This window comes from Condylura cristata, unplaced genomic scaffold (genome assembly GCF_000260355.1).
Source record: "Condylura cristata isolate star-nosed mole 26May11 unplaced genomic scaffold, ConCri1.0 scaffold00016, whole genome shotgun sequence".
Classification (NCBI taxonomy): Eukaryota; Metazoa; Chordata; class Mammalia; order Eulipotyphla; family Talpidae; genus Condylura; species Condylura cristata.
Window position 1 is genome coordinate 11119694 of NW_004567117.1, and position 10753 is coordinate 11130446.

The 10753-nt window shown below is 37.3% G+C and overlaps 1 protein-coding gene across 1 annotated transcript in view; it reads right to left on the bottom strand.

Annotated features, from left to right (window-relative positions):
• The window catches only part of USP14 (ubiquitin specific peptidase 14 (tRNA-guanine transglycosylase)), a 33380-nt gene extending 23847 nt beyond the window's left edge, over positions 1–9533 (bottom strand). The window contains exons 1-3 of the mRNA XM_004683774.2: positions 9309–9533; positions 4963–5108; positions 2644–2676 (exon numbers count right to left, since the gene is read on the bottom strand). Of these exons, the coding sequence (XP_004683831.1) occupies positions 2644–2676; positions 4963–5108; positions 9309–9324 (195 nt within the window). The 5' untranslated portion in view covers positions 9325–9533. The remainder of the gene's footprint in view (positions 1–2643; positions 2677–4962; positions 5109–9308) is intronic.
• Positions 9534–10753: the final 1220 nt, after the last annotated feature.

The following is a 10753-nucleotide window of genomic DNA, read 5'->3' on the forward strand; positions in this document are numbered from 1 at the left end:
GTGCTACCAGTATTTGCAGGTGCCATAATATATACAGAAAAACCTAGACTCCACTAAAACATTAATAGACACAAAAAGTTGAGTACAGTAAAGAGATAGGATACAAAATCAATACACAAAAAACTGTTGCACTCTGCATGAAACCAATGAATTGAAAAGAAAATTTAAAAACAATCCCACTTACAATCACATTAAAAAGAATTAGAGAAGTGAAAGACCCACTGCAACAAAAATCATAAAACACAGCTAAAAGACAGCACAAATAAATGGAATGATATTCCTTGCTCATAATTGGATAAATTAACACTGTTAAAATGGCCATATTACCTGAAGTAACAGATTGAATACAAACCCTATCAAAATTCCAATGACATTTTTCAAGGGAAAAGAACAAAGCTATAAAGGTTGTATGAAACCACAAAAGACATGTGGCTCACCAAACCAATACTGAGGAAAAAGACGACTCCCCCTAACTTTAAACTATACTACAAATTTAATTATATTAAAAATGACAGCAATCAGGAACCCCTGACAGCACATGGTGTTAAGTCTAGGCGCTATGAAGCTATAGGCAGCTAATGTAGTACGAGCTCAATCCCCAAACAGAGAGCTGACGCACATGGCACAGCAGACCTCTCCGGTGTTGCCTACTGCTGCCCTCAGCAGTGTATTTCATTCAATCTGCCTGTTCTGCTCCCTACTCTGTTTCTGGTGAGTCCTCTCATGTCTCTCTCACCTCCGTACCTCTGGCCTATACCCCAGTCTCCTGTATACATAAATAAGTCTTTTTCAAAAATAAATAAATAAAAATGATAGCAATCAAAATTGTGATGTTGGTATAAAAATAGACACAGACAAGTGGAATAAAACTGAGAGCCAGAAATAAACCCACATTTATACTATTCTACCCACAGAAATAAACCCACATTTATATTATTCTACACAGCAGTCCTGAGAATATAGTGGAGAAAGTTTTCGACAAATAGGGATGGGTAAACTGAACAGCCACATACATGCTAAAGTATGAAATTAGACCACTATCTAACACCATTCAGAAAATGAAGTATGTTGGACTGAAGACCTAAATCTATAAAACTCACAGAAGAAAAATCATAGGTGATATATGACAGTGGCGTCAGAGATGTTGGGTAACTGACTCCAATAACAAAGAAAATAAAAGCACAAAGAAACAAGTGACAGTAATCATACTAAAAAGTTTCTATGCAACATAAGAAACCACCATTAACACAAAAAAGTAAACTATCAATTTGGAGATCTTTATCCATCAAACCTCAGACAAGTTACACAAAGAACTCAACCAAACAACCTAACCAAAATATGGGTAGAAGATGGCCCTCCCTGATGGCACAACACATTAAAGCACAGCACTGTGACACTATTGCAATGACAAGTTCAATCCCCAACCAGGGAGATGACCCACATGGTGTGGCAGACCTTTCCTGACCCACCCACTGCTCTCCTCTGTACTTCACTGATCTGCTTGTTCTGCTCCCCACTCTGTCTTTGGTGAATCCTTTTAACACCCCACCCACCCTGCCCACCTCTGATCTGTACCCAGTTCTGTTTGCATAAATAAATAAATCTTTAATATAGATAGATATAGATATATAGATAGAAGAGCTGAATAGACATTTCTCCACTAGGCATGTGAAAAAATGCTCAATATCAATTACTAGGGAAATGCAAATTAAAGTCAAATTATCTTCCACCGCACAACTATGAGAATGATCCACATCAAAAAGATGGAAGCAAGAGTTGGAAATGGTGTAGAGAAAAAGGTACCTTTGTACACTGTTGGCGGGAATGTAAAAACTGCTGTCTATGGAAAAACAACATGGAGAGTCCTCAAAAATTTAAAAACAGATCTATTTATGAACCAGAAATTCCACTTATAACCATTTATCCGCAGAATATAAAAAACAATGATTCAAAAAGAAATATGCACCCTTATGTTCATTCTGATATTATTCACAATAACCAAGAAAATAAAACAACCTGAATGTAGGTTGATGTATGGCTAAATAAAAAATACGTAGCATATACACTCAAAGGAATACTACTCAGCTGAAAAAAATGAAATCTTACTATTGTGACAATATAGGACTTGCACTGCTAAGTTAGAAAGCAAAAGATAAATGCTAGACGGTTTCATTTACAAGTGATAAACAAACAGACAAATAATAAAACACAACAAAAATAACTCAAGTGGTGGCCAAGAGAGGAAGGGAAAAGGGAAAGCGGGTGGGAGATGGATGGGCAAAAGCATCAATTGGATAGTAACAAATGATACTATCCTTGTGGATGGTGTAGTATGGTACATACAGTTATTGAGATATGAAGTCTGACTCATAATTTTACACAGTATTATAAGCCAATGGTCAATCAATTCAAATTAAAATTTTTAAATAAAAGTGAATTTAAAAACATATCAATGAAACAAGAGTTCAAAAATATAACAGCTGATTTTCAAGAAGAAAGATTCCTATACAAGTCAATGCAAAAATGAAGTATTTTCAACAGATGGTGCTAGAACTGGATATATGAGAGAAAAATGACATGTGGAATATATTTGGGTTTAATAATTAGAAAATTATATTATAAAATTCTTAAAATGATACTTACATTTTTTATTTTGATGTTTCCCCAATCATCATCCTGTATTCAAGGCAAATAAGAAACAGTTAAGAATCCCTGTACAATCTGCACATAATCTAGCAACCAACTAATTTTAACTACTCAATAGAATTTTTCCTGCATGCATATTTTACTTAAAATTACAGCAAACAATGGATGGAGGTGGACAGGATTATGCTCAGTGAAATAAGCCAGAAAGAAAAAGAAAAATACCAGATAATTTCACTTACAGGAGGAATGTAGGGGAACCAAGTAAGGGATCAGGAAAAAAATATATAATAAATTAAAAAACAAAATTAACAGATTACTATAAATCAGAGACATTCTGCAGGGGAAGGAGAAGGAGAAGAGTCTGAACAGAGTGGGAAGAGCAAAAGGAGGACTATAGTGATGGTGCATGAGTAAATTGGTGGTGGGAATTTTACAAGGATTACACCTGAAAGGAGAAAGCACACATTGTACAAAAAGGAGGAATGATATAATATATATATATATATATATATATAAAATAGAAAAAAAAAGCATTCTCTGTGACATAAAACAAAGTGAAGCACATTTTTTTTAAAAATTACTGCAAATATGCTTTTAAGAAAAAAATACCAAAGCTACTAAGTTTATCAACTTCTTAAATAAATAAGCTTGGCAGCACCAAAAGTAATGAAAAATGCTTGATGACAAACAACAGATGCCAACCTTTTGCATGTCTGGAAGCAACAAGCTGGATGAGCTAGCTTATTTAACAAGAGTTAACTGTAAATCCATACATTAGGGTGATCTATCACCCAAACCAAGAGATTTTTAGAATGAAAGTGTTAGTAAACATTACACCAGAAGAATGAACAAGAATAAGACTACATCATGGCAAACTGATCCTTAATAAATACTTGCCACGTCCACAAATATTTCCCAAGTCTTAAATTTCACATCTATCTTTTTTAATATGCTCAATTAAATCAAGATTTTAGTTTTTAATTCCATTCTTAGTCCACAGATAGTTTGGACTACTGTGGTTTAAGTTCTTCACAGGAAAAGGTCAGCTCCAGATTATTACTCTACTTTCACAAAAGGTACCAAACACTCAATATGCCCCCCACCCTTTTGGTAGTACTAGTATTTTCTTGGTCACTCTGTTATAAAGCAGAACAGTTAACTTTGTAAAGGCTTTTCTCAGTTTAAGGACTATTACTGCTAATCATAAGGAAGGTCATACAAAATGATGAAATGCATCCAGACCTTCTTGACCCAGACCTTCTTGACATATAAAGTGTGGTGACTTAATAACATGCTATTTACACCTCTCAGATGCTAAGTCTCCTCACGTATAAAATGTACTTCCCTCACTTTTTATATATTCTATGAATATATAAAACAAGAAAAAAAAACACTTTCTTCACTTTCAAAATACAGATGAGGATTTAAGAAAAGCCTCAATAAGTGTTAGCTATTAGTAGTCATAATTTATTTAATAGGCATTTTTCTCCTAATTCTCCAGTGCATAACCAATATAAGACTCAGCACAAATTAGGTTCAGTTCACTAATGAACTCAAAAACTCATACTGCAACTTAGAGGGAAAACAATTTTTCGCTAACACCCCTTTCACAGCTCAGCTAACCAGAATAGTCTGTTCTTACTTAAATACCTTCACATCATTTTTATAGTCCTTCCTCAACTTTAACTACAATGAACACAACTATTCCAAAATAATTAAAGAAAACTAAAGAGATAATGGCTCTTTTTAAACAGCTAGGATGTAAAAGGTCAAAGGAAAAAAAATTAAGTTTCCCAGAATTCCACACCAAGAGCTTTGGTAAAGATGTTTAAGTACTTTAAATTCAATATCCAACTATATATACAAATATACATTCTGTCATAGTCCTTAAAAAAAAATAAAAGCAAACAACTACCATACTCTTCTTGTTTTTAACAGTTAAATTTCCTACCACTATAACAGAAAATTACTAAGGAAATATAAACAGATTTTAATCTTACCTACACAAAATAAAATACAATTAATACACCTTTATAGGAAAAAGGTTCAAGCAATAGAGATGAATGGAGGACCCCAGGCCTCTTAACCTAGAGGTACTCTCTGGTTCAATGGATTTTAAAATTCAAATTTTATCACTTTAATGCTTTTAAGTAACTACAACATTTCTTTCTTCACACTAACATGAATAATACAGTTTAATCCCACATACTATATACTCTCACCAAATTAAAAAAAAAATCTCAAATGTTACATTTTCTGGTGTTTTCATCCAATATATAAAATCAACAAAGAATGAAAATGTGGGGTATATTTTACCTTCAATGTTCCACCTTTCACCATAACTTTCTGTCTGGCAGGCTGGACCCCAGTCAGTGCAAAGAGCTGAGCCTTGAACACCATTGGAGGCTCATCAGTATTCAATTCCACACCTTCAAATTTTTCCTTTCCCCATTTCACAGTAACTGCAAACAAAACCACAACTTATATTTCTCATTTATAAAATGACAATACTTCATATTTAGAAAATCCTTAGAGACCTACTAGGCTATTTCTTGAAATCTAAACTGTCACTCATCTTTCTATGCATATAATGTTTACCAAATCAGGACTGACTTGAACACAACAGGCCTCGAATAAAATTTAACTGTATCTGATCCAAGTTCTCCTTTCCTAAATAAGACTGAAGTTGACTGATACACTAACATTACAAAACTAATGGGTAAATGTTAGTCTTCTGAATTCTACTCCAATATTCTCTGAAAAATACGATCATATTTCCCATGTTAAGTTTCAGATTTCAAAATGTTTAAGATTAAAATAGAGAGGGGAAAAGCAAATTTGAAAGATAGTTTGAGGGAAGAAAATGTCTTGGGATAGTAAGGCACCTTTAAAGAAGGTTAACAAATACTTGCTGGTAAGAAAGTTGCAGAACTGAAAGTCTTGGTTCCCAAACAACAGGTGGTCAAACATTAAATAGACTGCAAAGATCATTTAAAAATATATATATCTACCTCACAATTTAGACAGTTATTATAAAAAAAATTTTCAACAGAAAAAAACAAGTAATGAGATTGTAGAAATACTGTAATTTTTGTTCACGGATACTGCAAAAATGGTGTAGCCACTGAATAAAATGGTATGGGAGTTACTGAAACAATCAATATAGAACCACCAAATGATCAGTCAATTCTACTTTCAGTTATATACCCAAAAGAATGGAAAGCAGATGTTCAAAATTGATTGGTATACCACAGGAGCATTAGTTGCTATAGCCTAAAGATAGGAGCAATAATCGGTCCACCAAAAGCTAAGTGAAAAGTGAACACGGTCCTTCCCTGGTGGCGAAACAGGTTGGAAGGTAGTGCGACTAGGTCGCAGCAGCTTCAGCGAGAGTTCAATCCTAGCCAGGGAGGTGGCTCTGGTCAATCTTCTCACCACCCCTGCACCTCTCACCTGTAACCCAGTTCTGTATGCAAAATAAATACATCCTTAAAAAAAAATAAATGAACATATTATAATATTATACATATAATATGGACATTATTCAGTCTTTAAAAATAATGAAATTCTAACACATGCTACAATATGGATGAAACTTGGAAATATTATGCTCAGTGAAGTAAGTCTATACAAAAGGACAAATATTTTATGAGGTACCTAAAGCATACAAATTCAGAGAAGCAGTAGAATGGAGGTTGCCAGGATCATGGGAGGAAGGAAAAATGAAGAATTACTATTTAATGGGCATAGAGCTTGTTTAGGAACATGAAAAAGTTCTAGAGAATGAATCAACCTCATAAAATAAGCTTACTTTTGAAATATGTAAAACAACCTCAAGGATATATGTGTGTGAAGTACATAGTGTTTTTACTCTGAAATCTTTAAAACTACTAAAAAATGAGGAACTCACAACTAATTGTCTGATTTTCAACCACTACAACAGAATTTGAAAAACAGACTGATTCCGTAGCCCAAAACTTTGACCAATTCAGTTACTGTGTGTGTGTGTGTTTAAAGATTTATTTATACATACAGAGCTGGGACACAGGTCAGAGGTACAGGGGCGTTGAGAGGATTCACCAGAAACAGAGTGGGGAGCAGAACAGGTCAACTGATGAAGTATACTGCTGAGGGAAGCAGCAGGCGAGACAGGAGAGGTCTGCCACCCCATGTGGATCAACTCCAGGGTGGGGATGGAACTCGTGCTAAAGTGGCTGAAGTAGCTTCTTAGTGCCGTCTTTTAACCTGAGAGGGCCGAGTTTAGTTTAGTTTTTTTTTTTTTTTTTTAATTTATTTACTCTTGTATACAGAACTGGGGTACAGGCCAGAACTGCAGGAGTGGTGAGAAGATTCACCAGAGACAGAGTGAGGAGCAGAACAAGCAGGCTGAAGAAGTACACTACTGAGGGAAGCAGCAGGCAAGACAGGAGAGGTCTGCTTGCTGTGCCATGTGGGTCAGCCCCCTGGCTGGGGATCCAACTCCTGCTGAAGTGGCTGCTGCTAGTTTTCTAGTGCTGTGTTCCACTGTGCCACCAGGGAGGCCCCAGTTACTGTGTTTATACCTAGAGTTCAATAAGACCAGGCACATAAGCAATTTTTTATGAACTTTTATAGTCTAATAAGAGAAAGAGACAAAGGAAAAATGTTAAAATAATTAGCAATACAAAATAAATATTATAAATATGCAGGAAAAGAGGAATGCTTCATAGGAGGCACTGTCTGAAGGAAGAAATAACTTGTTATTACGAATTTTGAGAAACTGGATGTTAATCAGCAAATAAAAGATAATGAAAAGCATTCCTGGAATAGACAAAAAAAAATTCAAAACCTAAAGTAACATGGTGTATGCTGATATGTAATTAAGGAAGATAATACAGTCATTTTAAAACACAGGCTTTCTGTTGTATGAAATGTGCAATCCCTGAAATGTTTCGTTAAAGGACATTTTGGTGTAGTTGAACATCAGAGCAGCAACAAGGAAAATGGTTTTGAGAGGTCATAATTTCAATCAGAAAAACTACAACCATAACAGTACAAGCAATGGAACAAGATGAAACCAAAACAATAACAGAAATGATGCAGAAACAAATCTTATTTAGTTAAGATATCACCCTAAATAACTTAAATTTATCCATAAAGGAGAATTATACTAGTATCATATGATTACACTGAAGATTAAAACAAACCAACTGTATAAAAACAATAGCTATGAGACAACCACACAGGTTCATAATTTTTATGGCATTCAATAAGTCAGAGTCTGGATATGAAACCAAAACAATAACAGAAATTTAACTTTCTATGTGAAAACAGTGCTTTTCTGCTAGAAGGAGCATATTAAATGTCCTTATTTTAACAGAAGGATTTTTATAGAACATGAAAATAGATTCTCAATTTGATGTCAAAGGAAGAGACCTTTGAATTCTTCATTCCCTCATATTGAAAATGAGCAAAAGATCTGGTAAGTAATTTGTAACTTATTTTTAATATAGAAAAGTTTGGTAAACATAGGCATTTTTAAGGGAATTTGTGGGTTGGTTTTAGTTGTATGTGAGTTGAGTGATTAAAGTATTAGAATACACTTTTTTTTTCTGACAACGGTGTCCCCTTAATTTTATAATGTATAAATAGAATATCTCAAGTACCATTCTACTGTTAATTGCTGTAACTTTAGAGATTGGGTAATCACTATTAAAGAATTCGATTAAAAATTTTAAAACATCAAGAATCCACGAGACTGATTAAGCACTACTCTTTACTTAATTTGTTTAAGGATGACTTATTTAAAGGACTATAAGAGACGACAGAGTCGTGAATGAATCGCAGCATCGCTAGCCAACTGGAGTCAACACGTACATTTTAGGTGCCATTTTGAATAAGGCAGGGTCTAACAAGTGAAAACGTGATCCCTGGCAATACCTTGAAATGCTACTATGTAATTACAAAAATAAAACACCAGTCACACACCAATCAAAAGGAAATGACGCCTGCGGATACTCAGCGATCTGTCAATGTTAACACTATGCTTCGGACATAAAAGCGCAATACAAAGCTTTTGATAAAAAAGAAAATTGAGATAAATTCGCAATCTGCCTTGGGACAAAACTGAAACAGGCATAAAATGGGCGGTTAACCCAAAAGCAACAAGGGGTAAGCGAAAGGTGAACACTAGTTATTGATGTAAGTGCAGGGGTAATAAAGGCTAACCTTACATCCCGGGTGCCTCCACCCAGCCCTTAATTCAGGTTTCCCCTCCTTGCCGGTCCCTTCCACTGGTGGGATCCAGGAGATCCCATTCCGCCTCCAGCCTGGCCCTAGAGCCCAGGACACACCCTCACCTTTCCCAGCACGCAGGGACAACGACAGAAACTATTCTGCAGAGTCATGACTCTAAGAGAGGCCGACGCTCGCAGCTTCACCACCTCACACCCCCTCCCACCCCACCCACTCGGCGATGGAAAGCCAGCGATCCCTTGCGATGCAGGGCTCAGAACTAGCAGAGAAAAAGGGCCAGGGTCCTCTCCACGCCACCAACCCTTGTCCACACCTCCCCATATCCTTCCCCCGCCCCGTGGCTGGTCAGGCACCCGCCCTTCAGGCCAGGCCTACTCAGAGGCCTAACGCCGGGTGGAATTGCGGGCACGAGGCGCGGAGGAGCTCACCGGAATAGAGTGGCATGGCTGGGCACTAAAGAAGGCGGCGGCGCAGGAAGAATGGCCCTGGCAAGAATGGCCAGGGGGAGCGACACGAAGAAGCTGTAGCAGCGACCGAAGCGGAGGCGCGGTGGTGGTAGCGGCTCGGGTGCGACCAGAGCCTCATTCAAACCGGCCACTGGCGATGACGCAGCAACACGCAGTTCGTCGGCCGAGCCAAGCGCTGAGAGCCGGGAGAAGAGGCGCGGAGCGGTGAGGCGGGGCCAGGAGGGTGGAGACACTGGGAGGTGGGAGGGAAGTCTGGAGAGGCCCGGGCGCGCCGGGCGGAGGACACGCGGCCCTCTCAGACATAGGATGCGCATGCGCATTGGACGCCGCCAACCCGCCGCGTGGGCCTGACGCGTCATACCTTGCTGCAGTCGGTACTGGGACCTGGTATCCCATCTTAAGACTTTTATAAAAATCTCTTCTCCACATTTTATGGGGTGGAGTGGGGAATGGGATTAAAAAACAGTGGGGGGGAGGGAAATGCACTGAACTATGGTGATGGTACATGGGTGATTTGGTGATGGGAAGCCCACAGGGATTACAACTGAGATAGAAAAAGGCACAAAATGATGTGGAAAAAAAAAAAACTATTGTTATTTTTTTAAAAAAAGTCTCTTCCTTCATTTTTTAAAAAATGGTAAATCTGTGCAAGCCAAAGTTTTTCTCATGTTAATTAATGTCAGTAGAAGAGCTGAGAGAGGCCCCTCCACTGAGTGGTCTTGTTAATGAGAAATAGTATTTCAGGGTTTAACGGCAAAAACAAATGTCACAGCGCCTCGAACACTTAAATGAAAGCTCAGTCTTGATTTTTATGTATTACTGTTGTTTGTAACAACCCCTTCCGGCCCTAGGTTGGATCTAATAAGGCTATTTAGAGGGGGAAAACTCTCTCAAGGATCATGCCCCAGACCAGCTGGTGGAAGTTAACCTGTAGCCTTCCACTTTAAATGTCTTGGACTGTGTCCCCAGATCTGGAAAATGAAGAAATTAAACTAGAAGTTTCTGAGGCATCTTCCAACTCTAAATTGCCATAGCAGTGTAGATCCAAGATTTGCAGATAAGAGGAAAAAAAACGTGTAAGTGAAGGGAGGATTTTCAAAGAAATAAAAATTAAAATTGAGATTGTCCAATGAAAAAATAAAGCAAAGGTTTACAATAATGCTAAATGCTACACAAGGTGTGTTGAAACTGTGATAATGAATTCACATTTAAAAAACAATACAACCCTTTAAGAGGTTGTATCATTTTGCAAATTAAAACCACAATGAGATGCCACCTCACCCAGTGAGAATGGCACATCTTCAGATTAGCAACAACAATTGTTGGCGAGGATGTGGAGAAAAAGGAACTCTCCTGCACTGCTGGTGGGAATGCAAACTAGTACAACCACTATGGAAAACTGGAGG